This window comes from Glycine soja, chromosome 10 (genome assembly GCF_004193775.1).
Source record: "Glycine soja cultivar W05 chromosome 10, ASM419377v2, whole genome shotgun sequence".
Classification (NCBI taxonomy): Eukaryota; Viridiplantae; Streptophyta; class Magnoliopsida; order Fabales; family Fabaceae; genus Glycine; species Glycine soja.
In genome coordinates this window covers 43,742,924-43,768,846 of record NC_041011.1, presented here as the reverse complement: position 1 = coordinate 43,768,846, position 25,923 = coordinate 43,742,924, and the positions used below count along the sequence as shown (strand labels likewise).

At 35.6% G+C, this 25,923-nt stretch overlaps 1 protein-coding gene across 6 annotated transcripts; it reads right to left on the bottom strand.

Annotated features, from left to right (window-relative positions):
* Positions 1-1,777: 1,777 nt before the first annotated feature.
* Positions 1,778-20,169, bottom strand: LOC114372175 (TNF receptor-associated factor homolog 1b-like). Of its 6 annotated transcripts, none has more exons than XM_028329618.1 (13): positions 20,022-20,169; positions 19,085-19,304; positions 18,601-18,712; positions 16,912-17,000; positions 16,733-16,801; positions 16,514-16,646; positions 16,017-16,175; positions 15,156-15,504; positions 13,713-13,825; positions 6,345-6,492; positions 4,657-5,129; positions 4,376-4,577; positions 1,778-3,414 (listed from the first exon to the last, which is right to left on the bottom strand). In XM_028329618.1, the coding sequence occupies exons 2-13, from the start codon at positions 19,257-19,259 to the stop codon at positions 2,011-2,013; spliced, it is 3,426 nt and encodes a 1,141-aa protein (XP_028185419.1). In that variant the 5' UTR covers positions 19,260-19,304; positions 20,022-20,169; the 3' UTR covers positions 1,778-2,010. The 6 variants fall into 6 exon arrangements, with proteins under 6 accessions (XP_028185419.1, XP_028185420.1, XP_028185417.1 ...); XM_028329619.1 differs by having other exon boundaries at positions 19,980-20,147; XM_028329621.1 differs by lacking the exon at positions 20,022-20,169 and adding an exon at positions 3,935-3,987 and having other exon boundaries at positions 3,256-3,414; positions 19,085-19,955.
* Positions 20,170-25,923: the final 5,754 nt, after the last annotated feature.

Genomic DNA, 25,923 nt, shown 5'->3' with positions numbered 1-25,923 from the left:
AACACTCCCTTAGGACTTAGGAGGAGACTTCGAATCCAACAAGGTAGACACTGTGATCCTGGCGACAGAAGATAGTGCAAAATCCTCTAACATCAACCAAATAGGAATTTCCTGATTATTTACTGTAGATTAACAAATTTTTCCGTTAGAAAAACAAAAAGAATAAAAGAAAGAGATCGAAAGTGCTTGGATCTAATATATTGAGACCATAAGAATATTGTTAATAATTAAACTCTGAGGTTCAGATTAAAGGACTTGAAAAATGAAAAAGCATTGATGATACCCAACTGCGCATGAACTTCGTAAGCACGTGAAAGACAGAGAAAGAATAGTGCGTAAAGCATAATCAACCAACAAGTGATGAGAATATTCCTTAGCTAGTCACAAAGCGATAATTATATATATCTTTTTATTACAGTGACATATAGGCATATATGCTTTGTGTTTGCTTCAACACACCTATTTATTGATGCTACTTTTAATTTTGAGCTGGGGTTTACGCAGCAAGATCCTTGTTTTGTTGGGTATGCGTAATTGCGTATGGGAAAAAATTCACATAATTTCTTTTTTATATATTAATGACTTTATCTAAATTTATTTATTTAATATCTCAGTTTATTCTCTTTTAAGTTTTAAATACGTAGCATATATATTTATACCTAGTATCAGTTTATTCTTTTTTACACATAGTAATTGCCACGATGTAGTTGTGTCCGAAAAGATCATGATATGGGTAATATTGTAATAGAGATGTTGGTGATAAGTTTAAAATATTTTAGGATCACATAAATTAAATCTTTAAAATATTTAATTTTTATTTGATAAATCTTTGAGATTTTATGATTAAATAAAGTTTTAATTTAAATTTAAAATATTTTAATATTAATATATAATTACAATTATTAAATTGATAGTATAAAAAGTTTGATACCATCATCCAATCATAACTTATTTATTATGTATGATAAGATTTTTGACTTTTATGATAATTACTTTAAAAATCATATCAACTATAATTTATAATTGGATGATAATATAAAATTATACATAATCATTAAACTCATATATTCTCTTAAAGTTTGTTTAATTGTAAGGAAAAAGAATACTTAATCCCCTAAACTTCTTTTGCAAATAAATTACAGAACTAGTTTTCTCATAATATATATATATATATATATATATATATATATATATATATATATATATATATCCTTATAATGAAATTAAAATTTAATATGTATATTTGAACAAAATAATAAAGTTTAAGCATCAATTAACGAAAATTAAAGTTCATGGTATATTTTTATATATAAGATAAAGTTTACATTTGTATAAAATGGTAAAATTTAGAGGTGGAGTACCATTTTTCCTATTTTAAATTCAAATTCTTCTAGTAATTAAATATTTTCTTCAAAATCTTCTGATATATATATATATATATATATATATATATATATATATATATATATATATATATATATAACAACAATCATTATGAATTAGAATGAGTATGCTATGAATTAGAATGAGCATGCACCTATATTTCAGGAGACTCCCAACCTAATGTTACCTCAAACCCTTCTGCACTGTTAGCCATTGCCAAAAATAGCCTCCTGATATAAAATTAATAAATTACAACCCATTGTTTTCAAAATATATAGGGTAACTGTCCTATTAATATCCATGGCTCATAGGGTTATAGCCTTGTTTTTGGAATTCTGCAGCATGCATCTAAAATGAGGGGATGCATGGCAAGCTCAAGTTATTAAGACAAAAGTGTTCAAACCTCATCAAGATTTATCCATAATCCCAGGAAGGCAAAGACAAAGACATGAACTGGAAGAAAAAAAAAATAAAGCTGGAAGCAAATAACTCAAAAACACTCTTTACAAAATGTTTTTCTTATAAGAGAGATTACAGCCTCTCTCCAATCTAAAAAGACCCAACAATTTCCTCAAATACATTACATTTGTTAGTGACCACTCATTTGTGGGTACGCTTCGTAACCCTCTAAGGACCACTTGATGGCCTGAAAACAGTATAACCATTGACACCACATGCCATATTTGAGTAATCTGGATAGTATGCATAACTACCATTCTCTGTGTTTCTCATGCCTAAATACAACACATCGGAACCGGCCACCTGCCATTGGTTTCGAATCAACCCATCAACCTGCCCATTGACGCCAGGCACACTACTCATCGGTTGAATATAATCCCTCAGTGAATCATAATGCCCACCAGACAAGTCATACCCTCCTTGGAATCTATGGTCATGATGGTAACTTTGTGATCGCTCAAACCTGCAAGAACTGGTTGAAGATCCCAAATCATCATCTGCACCCAGATCCCCAGGAAAAGTGAACTGTCGATTCAGCAACTGTGGTCCATTATTCAGAGACTGGAATGCTGAACTTGCCTTGGCCGTCTTCCCAATACCTTGTTCATCATCAAGCAGGTCATTTATGATATCAATGTGTGGGAACTCATCCACCAAATACCCTTGGTTCTGACGCCCAGATGTGCAGGCTGGGAACTCGGTTGACATATTGCCCATGGATCTACTGTGTACTGGCCTGTACAAGTCATGATTTTGAACATCATTAAGCCCAGAGGGTTGATCATAGTGCATGCTTCTGCTCGATTCCCTTTGAGAACTCTCAATCCACTGGGGACCATTCTGTAAAACATCCTGTGTAATCATGGTAAAAGGAACACCAGACTGACCAGCACTAGTGTCCAATCTGTCAGAGCTCTGGGATAAAAACATTGATGACACGAAGGAAGATGGTTGAGAATAGCCAGGTGATGGGATCACTCCTGAACTTGAGGAGCTGGAATGGGCCAGACTAGCAGCAGTTGAGGCCACAGGGTTCCCCATCATTGCATTTCTGTAGGATTGAGGAACATGACTATGAGTAGCTGGTGAGGGATCAGGACCCAACCGGCCAGTTGCACTCACTGAGCGTGCAAGTAGAGGAGCTGTTTGAACCATAGAAACAACAACAGGAGCAGTTGGCCTGGGACCAGGAACTAAAGGAGCACTTGAAGGTCTTGACATCATAGGCACTTGTGCCACAGATCTTTCAGATAGTCTTGCAGTTGAAGGCTTTTGAATCTCAGTTTTGGACACAGCTGGAACCGGTGATGCAGAAGTAAAAGGTGAAGATGGATCTTTATCAGTCTGTTGGGAGCCACTTGAAGATGTTTTCCTGACATGAACAGGATCTACAGTAGCACTAGTCTTGTGTTCTAACTTCATTTGAACAGAGGACAAGTTTCTGGGAGGACTAATAGGCGAGGATGGCACAGTTGATATCTTCTCTTTCTGTAGGCTTTCGTTGTCAACAGGTCTCTTTGTCTCAACCAGGTCTTTGATGCCCAGTTTATTAAGTGAAAGAACCTCCTCTTCCTATCAATTACAAAAGAAAAAACATGACATCAGCGCAGAGATAGAGGCTTCAGCGTGAAATTAAGTATAAACATAATTTTCGGTACCTAAAAAAGATATTGCATGAAGAACGAGCTTAAAGCACCAAAAAAAAAAAGGCTAAAGGAAAACTGTACAAGCAAACATCAAATCAAAAACAAATTTCAGTGCCACTCCAAATCTGATCTCCCACCACCTTCAAGAGAAATAAAGTCCAAATTCTTCTGCTTCAAATCAATAAACAAAAAACAAGGATTCCAAGAACAAAAACAAATCATAAGAAGAAAAAAAATCAAGGGGATATAGACATCTTCATTCCAGCTAAATCATGGAGATGAACAGTCAGGTACACTTCAATCAGTTCAATGGTTCGATAGAGTGTAAGAAATGAAAAGCAAAGGGAGAAGTATGATTATGAATCCATTTTAATTTTCACAACTACGTAGCCACATGGAAGGACAGAAGACAGAATGAATTCAAAAATAAAATCATCCTTCCATACCAGGTGATGGAAACAAGATGAAATGGATACACATCTTTTTTCCCATGATTAATCTGTAAACAAGATAGGAATATAGAAACATCACCAATTTGTTCTGAGTTGCAAATTCAAATTATTTTCATCTATTTGCAGATGGAAAATAAATAAGGGAAAGCAAGGTGTTCAGTCATCTCTCCATTTTAAGACCCTTGTTTTATATATCATTTGAAACTATTCTTGATGCAAAAACTATTCTTGCTCCTCTTCAATGGTGAATAAAAAGGTAAAAATTATTCAGGAATCTTAAATGATGAGGCACAATAGTCAACAATTTAAGGAGGAATAAAATAAACAAAATGGCAAGACATTTCATAATCACAGAAAGTCATGAATAGATAAGCTTTAGATAAGAACTTATGATAATTTAGTTAGTATTTCCACCAAGGGAGGAAATGAGACAACCTTTCTGACAACATGCTTCTCAGCCCACTTCAACCGATCTTGTAAGGAGATTACAGCAACCTCGGACTCAGATTTGCCAATCTTACCATTTCCAGACTCATCATTAAAATCCCCAGCATCTGCTGCAGAACCAGATGGCTGACTATCTATTTCATTTGTCCAACTACCCACATCAGATGATGTTTTGCCTCGGTTCTTACCTCTACAGAGAAAAAGTGTCATATCGCATTAACACATGAGCCATCATTGATATCATTCCACACACACAAAGAAATACACACCTGCTAGGTGACTTTTGGACTTTATAATTTGAAAAGGAGTTTCCCTTGTGGGGGTCATTCATGACTACTGACGGCAAAGAATCAGTAGAACATGTTGAAGAACTATCATCTATCACTGAACTGCTCCTTTTCTCAGAGATTCCATTTTGCATGGTTGAAACATCATCTATGCCATTGTTTCTAGCCTTAGTTGGAGGATTAACTTCTGATGCATCGGTATCCCAATTAACAGGACTAGCATCTCTATCTTCTGAATCGAGCTGAAGCGTTTCAGCAACTCCATCTACAGAGTCAGACATATCAGAAACATCTTCCATGGCATCAGGCTTTTCAGACACAGCTTGAGCTTCCTCCATTTTAGAATCATTTTTCTCATCAACAGCATTGTCTTGGTTCTTGTCAGGTACCGACGCAGCAGTCCTCTCCTCCCTCTCTTTGTCCTTTCCTTTTCGGTTGTTACGTTTTTGTTTGGCCTGTAGTGAAAATAAAGGAATATCTCTCAACAATTATAAAGAAAATCAACCAACAAAACTCCCTACCACATGCACATACATCAATTTATCCCAAAAATAGCAAGCAGATGTCAAGAGAAAACATCCTGGGAGCATTACGGGTTATGAATTGCTAGCAAAATTACATCCAATTTTGGAAAATTTAGCTCAAAGGGAGGTTATTGATTAACAATATCCAAAGAGTGCTGAATGGGTTGGCCAGATACTGACTAAATCAACCAGTTTGTTAGTTGTTCATAAACTTAAATATTTTGTCAGAATTTCAAAATGATAATAATCAATAAATCAAAAGAAAGTAACAGAAGCATAAGTCTTCCCCAAAGTGGTAAGCTATTAATCAGTTTTAAGTAACAAGACTTCTGGTCTAAAGCTTTCTCTAGGGTTCTAAACCCAAAGTTCTAATGTTCTACTTAAATCTCCTAGCTTTCTTAATTACTCTCCTTTTGTTCTGCTTGAATTTTTTGGTACGTTATTGCTTTGCTTTTATTACTTCTTAATTCTTATGTTGCATCAGATATCCACCTAAAGCAATTTATAGAAGGCTGGGTAAGTAAGGAAGAGATCTTAAGCATGCACCTCACACATAAGTATAGACAAGTGTGCGTGGAAAAACTTAATATGCCTTCAAAATACTTATATCAAATGATTTGTCAGACTTTTTTGTTTTGAGGGGGATTTTCCCTTAAATTTAAGTGTATCCAAACAAGCTATTTATTAGAAAGAAAGAATCCAAATACGTAAAATTCCACATCACTTCAGCCTGGAGATCAGTATACAAAATCACATGGAATAGTAGAAATGAGATATCTGGAATTAGATGACTTCATCAATCCATGTTAAAAAAAGTAAGACATTGGTGGTGACATTTACCAACTATACCTAATTGACAAAGTGTTCAATATCTCATAACAGTTGTCATCTACAATGATGCATGCTCTGTAGTTTAATTATCTTTTGTGGCGAAATTTATGAGAATGATTTAATTTTGCCACTTCATTGACTTCTAAAACGCAATGTTAATGTCATTTCAAACTGTGACAGACAATCAAACAAGAACCTAATTTGCTAACAAGAGAGCCAGACATTGCACAGCAAGTTAGCAACTGTGAAATGACTGAAATCAACATTCAGATATCTAAAAATCCCTTGACAATCCAGTTTCAATGTGTTCTGGACCTGTTTTTTCTTGGACTTCTTTTCCCTCTCACTCCCACGTTTTGTTTTTTGATCACTTTCAGCTTGCCATGCAGCCTCTTCTTCACGGATGAGTTCTTCTTGTCTTTTCAGAGCAACAGCTTCCTGATAGGCAACCTCAATTTTATTACTGCACCCATGAAATTAAATAATTAGGTTATCTAAATTTTTTTTTTTTGGAAGGCAAATATAGATTTATTAAATAACTAGTCAGTACCAGAGGTACTTAAGAAAGTAATACAGTACATCTATGGTGCCACCTTCCAAAAACAGATCCCAACAAAACAGATCCCAACAAAGCAAAAGCCCACACAAGCCCCTACCAAAAAGAAAACAAAACTTATCCAAAAGATTCCTGTAGATTGGTAGACCAGTGGTTAAATTGGGTATTGAAATGTTTGTCTCTAGCTTTTAACCAGGACCAGGCAAGGAATAAAGCCTCATCCATCACTCTATGAGGGTCAAACGGGGTCCCCTTGAAAATCAAAGAATTCCTGTGCTGCCAAATGGTAAGGGATAAAGCTATCCACCATCCACACACTCTGCTGTGCTTGCTCCCTGCACCAAATCCATTGCAGAATTGGATAAAGTGACTAGCAGGATCAGCTGAGAGAGCACCAATAGCCCGGATCCAATTCATGGATTCCCCCCACATTCCCCTTGTCATCTTGCAGTGGAAAAACAGATGCCCAGCCTCCTCCTGATGCGTCCCACATAGAGGACATAGGGTGTCCTGGATATGAACATTTCGCCTGAGAAGATTGGCCCTGGTGGGAAGCCTATCCAGCAACAACCTCCAAGAGAACACTGCAGCCCTCGGGGGGATTTTGAGCTTCCACAAATTCTGGAGAATATCTCTGTGTGGAACAGGGCTGATGGAGGACATCAGGAGCCTATAGGCTGACTTAGTAGAGTATAAACCATTAGGTTCAGCTTTCCAAAGCATAGAGTCCTGTAAATGTTGCTGGATAGGCATAGCTGAGATGTCATCCATGAAGGCTATTGCTAATTCGTGCTCATGGTCGAACAAGTGCCTTCTCCACTTAAGATCCCAAATCCATGCACCTTGAGAAAACTTCCCCATTTTAGAAATTGAGAGATGCTGTTGTCTGCTGATAATGTAAAGGGGGTTGTACTTTTGCTGAAGAGTACATCCCTCACCCAACCAGGTATCCTGCCAGAATTTAATTTGATCCCCACAACCAACCTTCCAGGCCATGTTCTGCTGGATGATGTTGAAATCAGGCTGATGGAAAAGCTTCCTAAGGTCCTTCCACCATTGGGACTGCCACCCTTTATCTCTTCCCCACTTCAAATCTGACCACCCTCCATATTTGGATATTAGAACTCTGCCCCACAGCTGATTGTGATTAGAGACCAGATCCCAAATCCACTTACCCCTCAGCGCTGCATTAAACTTGGACAGATTCTTTATCCCCAAGCCCCCTTCACTCTTTGGTAGGCAAACCACCTCCCACTTTACCCAAGAAATTTTCTTATGATGATGGTTGTCCCCCCACATAAAGTTCCTTTGGAGAGACTCCAGCTTATCAACAATACTTTGGGGTATCTTGAAAAAAGATAGGAGATATATAGGAAGTGCATTCAGGACAGACTTTATCAAGGTAATCTTGCCTCCCATTGATAAGTTTTTCTGATTCCATTTAGAGAGCTTGGCTTCAAACTTATTAATCAATGGTTCCCACACCATCCTACTGGAAGGTTTAACTCCAATAGGCATGCCCAAGTACTTGAAAGGGGTGTCCATGTGCCTACAGTTCAGAAAAGCAGCTGCTGCCTGGACCCAATTGGCCTGCACCCCAACAGCCCCAAATTGGCTTTTGGCAAAATTAATCTTCAAACCCGAGGCCATTTCAAAACCTCTAAGCATAGATTTCAGCACAAGGACATTATCCCAAGAGGCTTCACCAAGGAAGATTGTATCATCAGCATATTGCAAGATATTTATAGGCACCTGTTGCTTCCCAACCAGAAAACTCCTATACAGATTTTTGTTAAGAGCCTCTCTCATCATACCGGTAAGACCCTCAGCCACTATATTAAAGAGCAAGGGGGCTAGAGGATCCCCTTGCCTCAAACCCCTAGAAGGGACAAATTCCTTTGAAGGGCTCCCATTTATAAGGACAGATATTGTAGCTGAGTGAAGGCAGGCTGAAATCCACTTTCTCCATTGCAGGCAAAAACCTAATCTTTGCAGCATATAGTCCAAAAAAGCCCAAGATACTGAATCATAGGCTTTTTCGAAATCCACCTTAAAGATCATAGCAGGCTTCTTTCTCTTAATAGCTTCATCTACCACTTCATTGAGGATCACAATTCCATGGAGGATATGCCTGTTTTTTATGAAGGCTGACTGCCTTTCATCAATTAGACTTGGCAGCAGTAGCTTCAACCTGTTTGCCAACAGTTTGGCAACTATTTTATACATACAGCCAATGAGAGAAATGGGCCTATAGTCATTTAAAGACTGAGGTTGAGATATCTTGGGGATTAGGGCCACAAAAGAGGCATTGCTTCCTCTAGGGAAAGTTCCATGAGCATGGAATTCATCCACAAATCTCCTGAACTCAGGTTTAAGCAGCCCCCAGAACTCCTTAATAAAGTTAAAATTAAAACCGTCAGGCCCCGGGCATTTATCACCATCACAACCCCAAACAGCATCTTTAAGTTCTAAATCAGAGAAAGGAGCAATCAGCCCCTGTGATTGATTCTGATCAATAGTGGGAAAGTAAACCCCATCCAAGGTGGGCCTAGCTGTGTTCTGTTCAGTGAACCTCTGAAGAAAAAAATTAGCAGCTTCAGTCTTAACTAGATTAGGCTGCTGCACCCAAGCACCTTCAATAAGAAAACCGTGGACAGCATTAGAGCTTCTTCTGAAGTTTATTATCTTGTGGAAGTAGGCTGAGTTACTATCACCTTCCTTGATCCACTTAGCCCTAGACTTTTGCCTCAATAGGGATTCATACGCAGTAGAAATATCCCACAACTCTTGTTGCAAGGCTCTCTTGGTTTTAACTTCAAGATCAGATAGAGTTCTATTGGAAGCTAAGGTCTCCATGTCACATAATTTCTGCTTCAGGTTCTGAATTCTGATGGCTTTAATGTCCCCCTTGTCCTTACACCACTGCTTTATAGAGAGTCTTAAATTCCTCAGCTTGTTTTTAAGGGCAACAGCTCCCCACCCACCCTGATGGTCTGCACTCCAAGCCTCTTTAACCATTGAATGGTATCCCTTATGTTTAAGCCAGCAGTCCACAACCCGAAAGGGTTTAGGACCCCAATCCACCATCTTTGTCTTCAAAATGATTGGGCAGTGATCAGAGAAATCTCTATGGAGGACATGCTGAGAAGTATCGGGCCACAAACACAGCCATGAATCAGACACCAAAAATCTATCAAGTCTACTTTTGGCACTGCCATTTGGCCTGAACCAGGTAAAGCTGCTACCATAACATCTGATATCTTGAAGCTCCAACTCAGATATCCACTCATTGAACTCATAAATATCTGAGGTGGCAGCATTCCTCTGAGATGCACTAATTCTCTCCTGCTGACTCCTAATGGTGTTAAAGTCTCCCAGAAAACACCATAAGCCGTTGGGATCCGAGGCCTTGAGATGCCTCAACTCATCCCATTAGGTTCTTTTCCCAGCTAGGTCACAAGGAGAATATACATTGACCACATACACCCGTTGATCATCTACGGTCCACTTACCATCCAGCATTAGGAAATTGGCCCCTTTGACCCTCCGCTCTACCTGATAAGCAGAATTATTCCACAGGCAAAGCAAGCCCCCTGAGGCTTGGATTGAAGGGACAAAGTCCCAAGCCACTGAAGAATCTCCCCACAAAGATTGGCAAATAATTTTATCGAAGGAAACCCTTTTAGTTTCCTGGATGCACACAATATCCACCTTATGCTTCATATTCATTCTCCTAATGGCAGTCCACTTAATACCCCTGCCCAGGCCCCGAGAATTATAGGAAAGAATGATCATGATTGAGCCAATTTAGTTCCCATCTCCTCTGCTACCTTTTTGTCCCTAATTTCCATATCATGCATCATTCTTTGTATGTCCTCCCCGTGGGTCAAACCCATTTGCTTCGCTAGATCACACTGATTCTGCAGAGTATGAGGATTAAATTGATCAGGGTTATTATCCTGATAATTAGAAAAAGAAACCATGGTATAGGCTTTAGAGGTCTGCCCCTCGATGATGTTCCTTTTGTGATTAGGGGTGAGTTTAGTGGGTGAGGGTGGGTCCAGGTCTGATTTGGGGATGGTGTGGGCCTGCCTAGTATAATCTCCACGTTCCTTTCTCCTAACATAAAATCTGGTAGCAACATTAGTATTTGGGCCTAGGTGTCCGAGGCCCATATCTTCCTTTTCCAGACGCGATTTGGGATGACTAAGGGGTATACCATCCCTGTTTACGGGCTGACCAGAGGAAGGCTCATTGACTGGCTGCGAGCTTTGCTTTTCCTGTTGACCTTCTGGGGCTACTTCTGCAGACGCTTCCATAGGTGGGTGTCTGTGCTGCTCCTGATTAGGACCCATAGGCCTGTTTACTGGATTAGCACGAAAATGGGTAGTATCCCTTCTGTCCCCTTGGAACATAGCATTAAAAGCTTTCCTTTTTAACAACGTTTGACCATTGTCATTTTGCACATCCACTCCAACGGTCGTGTAGCTGTTCGAGGCATTGCTGTCACCCCGTGGGTCGTCCGCATGGACGTTGTCACTGAAGGACCGGTCCAAGCGGCGCCAACCACTGGTTTTTAACCACTGGTCCCTGGGTGTTTGGAAAGGTTGTGGTTGCTTCCCGTTAATGGAGAAGCCTCCGTCTCCGGCGTCGGGACTGCCGTCCGAGAGGACACACGTAGAGTCAGCCCCGAGGGTGTCGACTCCAACAGTGGCAGGGCTGTTTGGCTCCGTCGAGAACAGCGATGGAGGGAACCAGGTGACCGGTTGCTTTAATGACTGCGTGTCTCCTATTCCGGTTAAATCCTCAACCACATGAACAACATGTTCAACGCCATCCACAACCACCTTCAGCTCCGTCTGGATTCCCGGTTTCATCTTCGTCCTAATAAGGATTTTTGCGACGTCGATTCGCCGCCGCTGCTCCACCATTTCGTGGGCCTCAACCATTTCACCCATATCCGCCACCACCTGTCCCATGTACTCCGGCTCCCAGGCATGCGGCAGCAACCCCCACAATAGAACCCACGCCATCCTGTGCGTTGGTCTAATATCCTTAGACCATTTTTGAAGATCCAGGATAGGTGTGGATCCATTCGTCGACTCCTCGTTCAGCAGTTGATTGGCCTTAGTGTCCTGCAAGTTAAGGAAGATTATCCAGTCATCACCCCAATAGCAAGGGGTAACATCAGGGTCAATCGTCCATTTGAATTCCTCCTCCACTCTGTCAAACATGCCCCTGTTTTTTAAACGTGCCACCCAAGCCCTCTGTATGCACTCCTTCTGCTCGGTGTTTGTATTGATGACCATTGGTCTCATCCCATCCTTTGGTGGTTGGGGAAAAGCTGACGTCTGGTTACATAGAATACTCGCTCCCGGTGATGACATACGAACCACCTCAGCATAGGACCGAATTCTACCACCATTGACGTTTACTACATGAGCTCCATAACTGCACCTATCCACCCCTTTTATACTATCAGTTCCACGCCTAGTATTATGGTTATGGTGACTAGAGACGACCCTGCCCCTTTGGAATTTGGGGCGATTGACAAACATTTTCATTCCATCAAAGAAAATGTTGTTGTCAAGATGTCTTTCAAGCCCCAGTTCGTCTGCAACTTCCTTAAACCTCACGAAACCAAATCTGTGACCCCCTTTGTTTTTGGACTTGGGGATGAACACCTCCCATACTTTACCCCACTTTTGAAAAGTTTGCCACAGGTCTTTCTCAGTTACCCATGACGGGAATCTGCAGAAATAGAACGTTGTGACATCTGCCTTATTTCTCCAAGATACTGTTCCATCGGATCGTTGATGGGTTTTGGTACGTGGTTGGGTTCTACTAACTGCCTTGATCTTGTTCCTCCTATGAGTGACTTCAGCCCATTCTCCGTCGTTGATAATGTGTCTGCTTACCTCGTCGTTGCCTGTTTCCAGCTTCCTTGCAGAGTTCCGGTGTTGACTGTGGTCTCCATGGCTTCTGCTCCATCTCCGGTCACGCCGTGTTCTCTCACTCTCTTTGTGTTTCCCTCGAGAACGTCCTCTCACACTCACACTGCCTCTCCCTCTCTCCCTCCCTCCCTCCCTGTGTCTCTCCCTCTCTCTCGCTCTCTACCCTCTCTCCCTCTCTCTCGCTCTCTACCTTCTCTCCCTCTCATATTTAAACTTAAATTGATCTACAAAACATCAAAAACTGGCCTGCCCATAATTTGGAGCATTAGGTTATCTAAATTGATGCATATCTAATACCTACATGTAAAAAAAAAATCATGCCTCTCCTTAACTTCCAGGTAGGTTACATATATGGACATTACCATTAGGAACTTCTCAATCTTTCCGTAGTTCAAACAATTTTTTATTCTCCATTGGCAATATTGCAAGGTGGATAATTTATGAAATATTATTCACTTTAGTACAAATTATATTGCACTACATTTGTGAGGATAAACCTTACAGAACCCAAATTTATAATTGCAAAACCATCTGAAACAATTGGCCATCAAACGACTGCTAGCTACATATCTCGCCTCATGGTAATGCAATTAGTCTCACATTCTAAGTATCAGGAATTTCACTCAGCATAGCAAACAAGCAAAAGTGCTCAAGCTTCACAGTGTTATGTCATCAGCTAGAAACAAGAATGTTTGTAGCAAAGTTCGTAATAGCTTATTTCTCATCAACAATTAAAGAGCATGTATCTTTTACCAGATAAGAAGAGAAGTTCAAAATTCCAAAAGAGGAGTACATACGAGCAATGACTTAATGACTCTGAAAGAAACTTAGAAACACTAACACAATCTTGCAATTTAAAAAGAATGGTCACGGCAACCTCTTGGCATAGTGTCTGAAATTACATAGGCGCTATGCCATGTAATCGCAAACTATTAAGAACTAGATACCATCAAAATCAAAAGTTGAACACAACATCAAAAACAGATGAAATTATTTCCAAGTGATTTAAAAAAATATCCAGGATTTAGATGCCATGTAAATCACAATCTCTTGTGAATTATGCAGGAGGACTCCAAAACTTGATTCATAAGGAAGTAAAAAGTATATGCACGAGCAATTAAGCTGAGAAACATGAACACTATGAATTCATTGCAAAACAATTGCGACTACTACCTGAATATATGGGCAAGGACAAATATTTCCAAAGTCCTACGACCCAATTCTGTCAGGCGCCTTTCATCACGCTCTATAGAATCTTTATTGAAATCCTCTCCAGAATTTCCATCCTGCAAAAATAAGTGAAAAAGGTTTCTTAGTGGATTGACTGGATTCTAAAACAGTAAAGCCAAAAGTACCATATCCATACACTTCATTGCACTTATAATCCCCCAAGTTACTGGAGATGCCATTGAAGAAGTGTAATATATATATCCACAAGTTTAACTAAGCCAAACGTGTTTCTTTTTAAACTATATATCTTAACTATTAAAGCATGCATATACTGCATTAATGTCAGTAAGATAATACATATACAGAAATATGGCACAAATAAAGTATGAATCCAAACTAAATTCAAATGGCAAAGGAAATAAATACTTCAGTTAGTGGTGCAGCAAATGGTAAAATCAACAATGTCAACCATGCACAATATACGAACTACTATTTATTTGTACCTCCATTACTGGATCAAAGGGTTGGAAAATATGCTTCTGCTTCCAAAATCAATTTTCTATTTGACTTAGTAGCTTAGCTACCCTATGGGGGACAAAATAAGTTTTAAAAGTAACTAAGAAATATCCCTATTAATTTTTAACATTGAAAAAAATTAACTTAATATCATTTCGACCCATTCGTGTTTTTTTTTTCAAAAGAAAAAAAAAGTTTTTTAATTAAGTTTTATTATAAGAAAATTGATCTTTTTTTTGGGGGGGGGTGTCCAAAAAAATCATAAAAAAAGTTGTAGTTCTTTCTCATAAGCCCCAAAATTATAAATAAAGACCTTATCATAAAATCACTTTTTCAAACTTAAATAAATAGGCCCTTAATATTAGATCCCATTTAAAATTAAAGTAATTTAATAACTAATTACCAATCTATGTAATTTGACTCCAAGTGACATCCTGTAGCAAAATCCAAACAAAAACAAATTTTACAATGAGAAATTGTTTCAAGAAAAAAATTGCAAAATTGTTATTCTTCAATTTATAAATCTTCAAAGCAATTTAAAACACGTGTAATCATTCTGAAATTATGGAACAAGAGCCACAAGAAATATGAAACAGAAGCAGAAACAACCAAGCAGCAAAAACATAAACCAAAGAACTCTTTAGGTTATTAGTTCAGATGACTGGCTGATGCAGTAGCAATTGAGTGAAAATCAATCTTATAAGTACTGTAATTCAGAATATAGTAGCACAATTTCAGTTTCCTTTCCCCCTGATTTTGACCTCAATAAACAGACTCTGCTCTACTGTCTTTTATCAAACTTCATCCTCAAAAAACTCTCACCCTAATACCATCACATTTCAACGGGATCAATGCTCAACCATATCACCATCTATGAGGTGTCAACGAATAATTCCTTGTTACTCTTGCAAATATAATTCTATGTCTTACCTTTGTACGGTTTTGAGGACACTTCTCATCTTTAGGAGACAGTGGTTCTATTGCAGCCCTTTCAAGTAGCAGTAAAACATCATCCACCAATACAAACATATCTTTCTCGACATGAACTATTGGTGCTGGTATTTCTTCAGCATCCAACAACTTCACCCTACCTTTTTTACTCTTGGTCTGGCCCTCAAGAGCCTTCAATCCACTAAACAAGGAATCCATTACCAAAGTAGAAGTAACTTCTTTCTCTATAAAGAAGTGTTTTACAACTACTTTCAAAATTACATCTGTCTTCTCCCTAGACATGTGGTGCCTAGAAGTTTGGTCAATTTCCCGCCAGAAAGTAAAGAAGCTGCATGCATATTAACAATTGATCAGCCAATAAAATAAGGCACCACAACTTAAAGGTCTGACATAAGTAGCAATGAATGGTAATACATTATATCGAATAGCAAAACAGTATACATTCCAATAAAAACAAAATATCAAATTTAATTTCAAATAGGATATAACATACATTTCAAGATACACATGAAATAGGCAGACTACATAATACATCAGACCATGGTCACCTATTAGATTTGAGTTTTGACTGTGAAATTCATTCCCCTTCTGTATCTTTTTCCCAATATGGCTAACATTTTTTCTCCTTTCCAGATTGAAGGGGAACTAATTCAAATTTTTCAGTTCAAGTATTAAAGTAACATTTTTGATCTGGAAGTGTGAAAATAAGTAATTTGATGATCCAGACTTTCATTAGGTGACACTTAGGAGCAAGATAAAAATTCCAGCATACATTATGTGACATTATAGATTACATATGTCTGTCTGAAGAGGGAAACTTTTAAAGGAGAGCACAAGAACCTTGACCACCTAGCTTTATCCTCTATCAACTTCCCAAGCTTGCTTCTTCTCTCCTCCACAAAACGCCGACAAATTTGTTCTACATTTGTCAAATATACTCTAACAAGTTCCCTCCTATACTGACAATCAAGGCAACGGAAAGGCCTGTCTGATTTCTCCCTATGCATCATAAGCAATCAAAAAAAATATGTGGTCACACATCCAAATATAAATTTCAAGGAAAAAAGCAAACAAATTAACAAGATTACCACATTTGACAGCCACACAAAGCGAAAAATGGAAAAAGTACAGACAAAATTCAGTATATTTAAAAATAGAAGAGAAGATGACCACCCAACAACATTTATATGTTCTGTTGTCCATTCTTTCTACAAAAGTAAACAAAATGAAGTTGAAAATTATATGGACAACATCCTTAATTATTAAGACAGCTGTACGCAAGATGACTGGTGAATATTTGAAATATCCCTAAATGACAAAAATTAAGCATAGAATACCTTATGACTTGAACTTGAGCCTTTATTATTAGATTGTCCGAAGAGTCAACAAATCCATCATACACCTTAGACAGTTCCATAAACTTTTTCCATCCCCAGTCATGCTCCTTCTTCCAAAATCGATGCAATGTATCTGTAAAACTCAAGCCCAAGTTTATCAATAATGCAGATAGGAAAATTGTAATCTCCAGTAATTAAGCCAACTATTAGCCAACAGACCAGAATATTTTGATTTCTTGGGATCTTTATTGACCACAGCTATTGTAAATTGTGCAAAATGACTCCATCCTGTATTGCCCCAAAAAGAAAAGGATAAGCAAGCCAAATACTATGGAACTAATTGTAGAAAGTAAAACTAATAATCATTACAGCAATCTGGAAAAGTTCGTGAATTGAACCTGGAAGAAGTTTGTCATGATTAGCTACACACAGAAACAGTGAGAGATGATTGCAAACATCACAGCCTTGAGGATAGATTAAAATATACCTGCCACAGACCAAACTATGATTAAGTCAAAAAAATCAATACTAATATTCATCATGTGATTCATGTCATATGCTAAGTAGTCAATCCTAGATAGCGGCGCGGAGCAGCCACCCCCCATAAACAATATGACGGATGGTGGGATGAGCGCTATTGCGACTAGAAAATAACATACATAATTTATAAATGAGCTAGAGGCTAAGCATAATAGTGAAGAACCAAGAAGAAATAGAAGGAGAAAGGGGAACATGAAGTCTTTATGTTCTCGAAAAAGAGAGTTAAAAACTCCACGTTCTCGTAAAAAAAGTGGGAAGATATTAGGGCCAGTTTAAATACAATAGGAAAATGTAATGTAACGAACAATTAATAGGGGAGGGGGCATATTTGAAGTTTTGAACATGCTTTAAGAGAATAAAAAACTAAAAAAAAAAAAACAAATAAATAGGAAAAGTAACCAACATCAATTAATAGGTGGCTTATTTGAATAGGCTTAAAAGATAAAAATATATATATATATGATAGAAAAAGTAACTGACAACAATTTTTTTAATAGGAGACGCATTTGAATAGGCTTAAAAAATAAATAAAGAATAAAAAATATTAAATAACATACAAACAAATCAAAAAATTAAATCTGAACAATACAATTAAGTCGAACGCGATTTTCTTTTTATCACATGATGAAATTAGGTATGATTCAGGGACAATGTAATTTTCTGATCACACGTTGAAGTCACACGCATGCCTGCTTTCACGTGCAATTGCCACGAAAAACAGTTTTCATGTCATGCAAGATCAACAACCGCTCCCGCTATCCGCTTTTCGCCGCAAATGTGGCACTATTAACTACTTAGGTCATATGAAGTTGCAAACTATCAAAGCAAACCAGATTTATTTATTAGACTGCACATACCAACACTAAATTAAGGGCATGAATTCCATGAAAACTTTATAGTCCTTACAAGGGCACACCAGTCGCAAGTGGAATAAACAAGGTATCTTTCTCTTGTATGATAAATTTGTATATGGAATGGTCACAAATTCCATGTACATATCTCAAAATAGCAGATTATTGGCAAGACCTCTTGACCCTTCTAGTGTGTTTTTGTGCAAAGTCCTTTTCTAATTTCCAACTCATTTGTTGAATTGAGCTACTTGCCATTTTGATAAACCTCTTAGGAAGTCCAAAGCCCCACCTAAGGTAAAGTTATTTACTAGGACAGCAGGGCTTTAATGGAATAAATACTGCAGGTTCACAGGTCACATAAAGCTCTTTCCTCTGACAAGTGTTTTGTCATGCTCTGTACCTGCCATTTTAACTGACAATGACATGTCTAATTTTTTTCATACTTTTTGCGGAATTCAGGTGTGTGGCCTGGACCAATTTTTGGTCGCGATCAACAGTGGTTTTGGTAGTAAAGAGACCAATTTATTTTTCTAAGGCAATGTCCAACCTATGCCACTATTCTAAAGGATATCTTGTTGGCTCAGCAGGCTGATATGGGATAAGAATAGGAAATTTACTTCAAAGCACAGAAAGGATAGTTAAGCTCTAAAGCACAACAAAGGCTTTGTAAGTCCAATAATATATAAAGCTTCATACCATTTGTAACCGCCAACCTCAAATGCACTACTGCGAAGTTCCCTTTTGGTAATTTGAGAAAACTTTTCTATCTTCCATGTATATCTTCCATATAACGCCGACGGTTTTGGTCCTGTTAAAGACAAAAAGAAATAAGATTTTTAATGCAGATAGTAACCTTTTTTAACAATTGAGATGAAGAAAGGACACACATTAAGATAACACCTATGCAATCTAAGATTCAAATAAATACCTTTTTTATTACTCGTTCTTACAAATCAATTAACACACTAAACAGTTGATGTCGATCAAAAAATCAAGGTGCAAAATATTACCACATAATATAACACCTAATCTAAGCATTCTTAATTTCTAATCTATATGTCATAATTGCCATCCCTAAAGCTCATTCAGAAAAAGAAAAAAAAAAACGCAAACATGCAACATAACAATATAAAATTTTACAAATATTTGTATAAAGGAAAAATAGGAAAAACATTGTCACCATCATCTTCGTCATCAGTGTCCCAGTAAGGGGGAGAAGTGGACGCGATTCCATTCTCCACCTGCTCAGAAGACCGCCACTCTGCCAATGCTTCCCCGGATTGACAACGCTGCCCAGTTGAAATACTCTCCACAGACTTTCCCACCCCAGATTCCTCACTCACAGTCCCAGCCATTCCCTGATCAATAAATACTTCACTAACACTCTTCTTAGAAGCCAACTGAATAAGAACCACACAAAAAAAAAAGAAGCCAAAATCAGCCCTTAAACCCCACATTGCATTACAAGACAGTAAATCATTCTCACAGATAAATAAATAATTAGAGTATCCATCTTCAACTATATCTTAAAAGTCCCACAAAAAATATTATCATAATCATAAGCAACGCACATTGTCAAGGAAGACTGAAGGTAACAGAACAAGTTCAAAATGAGAAAAACTGATAATCTACCAATTGAGAACCCAAATAAACAAACCCAACTTATAAATTAATTAACCTAATAAAACGCTGCCTTCCCCAATGTCAATTCCCCCAAAAAATTATTGAGAACCGAACGCAAACCCAAACCAAAAACCCCAATCATCAATTAAAAAACCCTAAAACATAGATTTAAAACAAATAAAACGAATTGAAACAAGCCCGAATTAAACACACACACACACAACGAGATGGCAAAACCAGCTCGTTGACGACCAATTGCATGAACCCCGAAAATTGAAAATTCCTTAAAACAATCAACGCCGACCAAAACGAAGATCCTGAGCAGTAATTTACAGAAGCCACACTAAAAAAATAAAAAAAATTAAAACTTATTGATCAAAATCGAAAAAAATGGGGCAAGAAACAGTTAAAGAAAAACATAAGAAAAGGATTGAAGAGAAAGAAGTGTGGACAAGGAAGAGGCGATGGCGTGGATCGATGAGGTCCAGACGAACCTGGAATTGGAATCAAAGACCAAAGGTTTGAGAAAAGAAAAAAAAAAGGCACAATCTGAGAGTCCTGAGATTTTAGAGAGAGAAAGAGCAAGTGAGAGAAACAAAGAAAGGGTTGAGCAGCAACAAGCAGCAAAGGCATAACCCAAACAAAACAAAAAAATTGAAAAAAGAATAATGTCATTCATTTTTATTTTTTACATTTGTTTTTTTATTTTTACTTAAAATTATTTTACGCGGACAAATTCTGACATACAGTATGAAACAAAAATTAGTCGATAAGATTGTAAGAAATAAAACAAATTCGTGATAATATTAATTTTCGTTTTAGAAAACTCAGAAACGTAAGTTTCCTAATTTTAACGGATAAAAGTTTAACATTGGGATGTATTTATCACATTTTTTATATTTTCGAGTACTAGATTTTATTTTTATTTTTTCAGCTGTCATAAACTTTCACAAATAAAAATGACTTATTTACCCCTTTTGTTTTAATAATTTAGGTCGTTTCGTGCTTTCCTTTTTATTCCCTAGAAGACCGAACAAGATTCCCTGTTGCACAATAACCCTAACGGCCACGCCCTTTTTCTTCTAACATATACCACTGATAATTTTTTATTTATTTTTATAGAAATACTACCGATAATGTTTTGGTTTCTACAGTATCAATACAAATAAATATATATCTAGTTGTTACGCGTCAAGACATATCAAGATAAAATTAATGGTAAATGTTTTAAATTTATCTATTTAATGCACCAGATTCAAATTTTATAAGTAAAAAAAAATTATAATTTTCTTTTTTTTATAATTTTATGTAATTAACTAAACAAAGAAAGTGTATTAATGATTTATTATTTTATCTATCAATAAAAAATTATAAATTAAATTTATTATTTTAACTAAATGTCATGATTTAAGAAAAAAATTATAAATTTTATATTATACAGGGTCAAAATTATAATTTAACTTAAAACAAATTTTAATTTCTTTTTGAATAAATTCATCCAATAAACACGACTTAGTTGAAAACATACCTGAACTTCTAAAAGAGAATTTAAATTAAATTCTCACATTATATACTCTCCGAGAAAAAAGTGAGTATTAGTTTTAAGTATAAATAAATCAAAGATCATGATTAATTTTATAAACGATACAAAATTTTAAAGTTTATAAAAATATCTCGCAGTTTTGTTGAAAAGTTAAATATTTTGATAGTAGTTATTTAAAAATTCGTCCAACTTAATACCAATTAGTTAATATTTATTATAATTTTTAAATATCGAGAGTGTAATGTTAAAAAAAAGTACTGAAAAAATATGATGTTAAAAAAATACAATAATGAGATTTTGTTTTAAAAAAATACAGTAGTTGAAATATAGACTTTAATGTACTCCAGCTTATAGTCGCTTTTCAACATAATGTTAATGCAAAAAATATTATATAATCAATTAATTGAAAAAAAATATTGTTGATATGACTTCTTTTTTTATTGTGATATGACTTGTTTTTTATTAGTTGATATAATTTTTAAAATATTTATTATAAAATTAATAAAAAATTTATAGATAATAGTTTGGAATTTAATAATTATATAAAATTATTTTATATTGAGTTATTCCCTGTGTCGTCAGCTATTTTTTAGCTTCATAAAAAAAATGTGTACAGTGATGCGTAATAACTAATAAGTCTTAAAATATATCATACACATTTTTATAAAAATAGTATTGTGGGTCTTAAATAAAATTGTATAGTAGAATTGCTTATAAAAAATAATTTGTAATTACATATATAGAGAATAAAAGACAATCTTGTAGGTCAGTAAACATATCTAACCTGAGGTGTTTTGGTTGGTTTCTTAACCTCAGGAACAGTTTCTTTTGAATTTTTGGACGTTGGAGCAAAGTGACGTGATAAAATCGATTCTTCAACAGACATTCTTATATAAGAAATTGTTTCTTACCAATAAAAAAATCATTATTTTCATAGAATTTATACTCCCCAATTACAAGTACAATAAAGTGATGAAGCAAAGGAAGAAGATGCACAGTTCCAACCAACCAGATTAAACATATGAAGCAAATGTAGAGATGAAATTTTACAAAAAAAATTTACATTTTTTCCAAACAAATCAAATCACTCAACGCAATCTCACCTTAGAATAAAATAAAAATCAAATTAAAGAGTACTAACTGTGAATAGAGTATGAATAGTGACTGTGACTCTAACGATGTCGTTCCGACCAACTTCGAACATCATGGGTTGCACATGCTGGTATCGTGGGTTGGGTGACGAGGCAATGGGTGGTGTTGCACGTGACTAGCGTTGGGGTTTGGGTTGGGCGATGGTGCGATGAAGGGACACAACAGTGTTGGAGGAAGGGGTAGGCTAGCTCGATCAGAAGTTTAAGGAAAGTGAAGAGATGGTGGAGTGGGGTGGCAATGTAAGTTTGAGGAAGGAGTGGGAGGGGAAGGTTATGGAGAAAAGAGAGACTAGAGAAAAAGTCGATGCATGTAGGTGGGGAAGATTTCAGAAAAGAAAAAAAAACTTTTCCAAAGAAGAAAAGAGAACATTAGTGGAAAAGGATATTAAATTTTAATCACAACTTTTTTTTTTAAATTGTGGACATTCCTGTTGTCAATGGAAATATTATCGTTTTGAGACTATTTTTTTTATCGTTACATACTCTTCACTATAAATTCGAGTCTTATTGATGAAGTTTTACACACAATATTTTTGTTTCTAATTTTTTTTCTTGTTCCTATCAAGATTTACTCTTTTTTATTCTTTCTAAAATGGATCTCAATCAATTTTTTTAATTGATATTTAAAATTTTCTTTAATTATTCATATTTATTATTTATATACATAAAAGCTAAAAAATAAATTATTTTATTTGAATAATAATTAAGTTATAATAAAAATATATATAAATGTATGAATTTTTTAAAATTTTTTGCGATTTCTTAGAATTAGAGTAAAATTTATGTATGAAGTTTGTAGGAGTGACATAACATTGGGGACCATAAAAGATATTACAGGTACCCAAAAAAAATAATTAAAATACCCATGTAAGAAACCATGATTATTGATGCTTGTCAAAATTAGTTTCTCCAAAATTGACAAATTTTGTATGCAAGGCACGGAAAGAGAACTTATGTGGGCTTAGGCTCCTTTGTTTCAAAAAATAATAATAATAAGAGAGAAAGAGAACTTAGGTTCGTTTATTTTAAATTTTAAAAAAATGATTTTGGTAAAATTGTTCTTCTAATATTTCTTTTGTTTGAGTTATAAGTTTGTTTTTCTTCGGTGAAAAAAAAGGTACAAACATATCTGAAAATTTATTTTGGTATAAATAAATCAATAAGTAAGCAAGTAAACCAAAGGAATGCTTGGAATCAATAGAACTTGCATTTAATTGATTTTTAGCCTAACTTGCTGTCCTTCATCATGATCATTTTCTAGTTGTCAAGAATTCAATTATCTTTATACCGCACAAAAACGCATTTTATTTTACTTTTTTTCTTTCTATTTGAAAGCATTGATACGTGTGCTGACATAAAAAACAATCACACACTTCTTCAATCTTGTAATGGCCTAACGGAAGGCCCTCTTGCACTTTGTGTGTTCAAGGAAGGTAGATGAAATAATGCGTATCATTCTCAATTGACTTCAAAGACAATAAAGAAAATTAAGCAGTAAACACACTTACACAGCCAATATATTCTAAAATTTATAATTTGTATAATACAAGATGAGAAACTGGGAAGGCTTGAAGTGGTTTATTTCGAGTATAAAACTTTTTTTATTTATATATGAAAAATGTTATTAACATATTATCTAATATATATTTTTAATAACTGAAATTCATTCAAAGCATAAAAAATATTCTTAAGTTAATATATTTCATTCTCAATTTTATAATTTTTATAAATTCAAACTAATAATAGAAAATATGTTTTAAAAAGTATATTACTACTAAGACACCTCTTTATATTAGCTCAGCGGCAATTCGCTGGCTGTATAATACAATGAATGGGCCTAGGGAGTTGGACTGAGCGGGGCTGAACTTGTGAATTGTATTGGGCTTGTTAGTAATTAATGGGCTCAGTAGTTAGTGTCTTTGTAGTTTTTATTTTACAATATTTTGCAACAAGCTTCTCTCCAGTGCGTAATTTTTGAGTTTGAGTTCACTCTCTTTTGAGTAAAATTCACCTAAAAATGAAGCATATATACTACATATTCATGTGCCTGCTATAAAATATGTTAATAAGTGAGCTATTAACATTTTTGGGCAAAAATATGCTACTGTATCACATGCAATTCAAGTTATACAGACACGTGTTTCCTTAGCAAACTCGATTCAGTGCAGTCAATTTTTTTACATATTTGTGTTTATGCCGTCAGAACAATTATAACTGCTGGATAAAGGTAGCCATGCCCCCTAACAATTGAATGAGATGTATCATGTATTCACAACGATGTTCCTCAAATTCTAGATATTTTTCATAAATTAATTAATGAATTAGGTTAGGCCAAGCCCGCTCCATGAATTATTGGCTTAACAATTAAATCCACCTATTGGTTAGGTCCTTACTAGTAGGCTAAATTTGAATTAGCCCTTATGATCTATTTGTATATTACCAGCCACAAAAGTCATCCAAACTATTGGCCCATTTTAAATCATCCACCATTGTCCAAAGATATCAAAAACAGAAAAACAAAGTGTGTCTACTTTAACTTAAGAGTAGACTTTAATATTGGTACCAATTTTTCTTTAAAAATACTAGATAAGATTTCACTTGGGGCTAAACAAGTTTTGATTTAAACGATTTATTTACCTAGTAAAAGATACCGAATTCAATTAAAGTGGAGAATAAATGCTATAAGTGTATATAGAAAATGAAATGATTTCACACTTGTCAATATAATGAGGTATAGAATTATCAGACACATCAATCCATGTAGAATTATTTTGATCAACTAATAATCTTAACTTAAAGTTTTGAATACATAATTATATTAAATACTAAAAATAAATAAAAATTCAAACAAAATAATTATACTCGATTCAAACAAGACTCTAATAAAAAAAATAGTAAAATAGTTGTAGCCTCTACTTAAAAAAATGGAGTTGAAAGCCAAACAAGGCAACAAGTTGTGAGGATAGTGTGACATGCAAGCGATGGGTTGCAATGCAAGACCTTTCATTTGTTTACACATGGTGTGCTGCATCAACATGTGGACATATGCATGTAAGCACGTGGATTGTGACTACAATGGCAACACACTTCCCTCCCCCACTCTCTTGAATTTGTACATTTTCCCAGTTATACGTGTACAAAATTCATAGACTTGGTTATGGTGTTGATGAAGTAGCTAGTATTTCATAATTCAGATTCAGAATTTAGTGTTCAGCAAATGGTGGGTTGAGAGTGACTAATAGGATTTATAAATCCTCTAATAGAGAAAATCAAAGTAAAGGACACAATTGGATAAATAACTTAAAGTACATTTATTTAAAAATTAAAAAACTTAATTATCACACTAAGATTAATTCCACAAACTTCATCGTAAAGCTTGCAAAAAGAAATTTAAGAAAGTTTATTTTTTAAAAAAATATTTACAAAATTTATTAAAATAAGTTAAAAGTACTTATGAAAAATTATAAATGATCTTTATAAAATTAAATAAATTCATAAAAGTCTTCCAAATAGACAACTTTACTAGTTTTATTCAGAAATCACTTTAATAATCATCTGCAGCTGACAAGCTAATTAAATTAACCATCGTTTTCTTTTCTTCAAATGGATATGGTGATTTCGTGATGTTGATTTTAATTTTGTTATAATTAAAAAATTTCATACAATATGTAAATATTTTAAAAAGAAGGGAAAAGCCCGGCC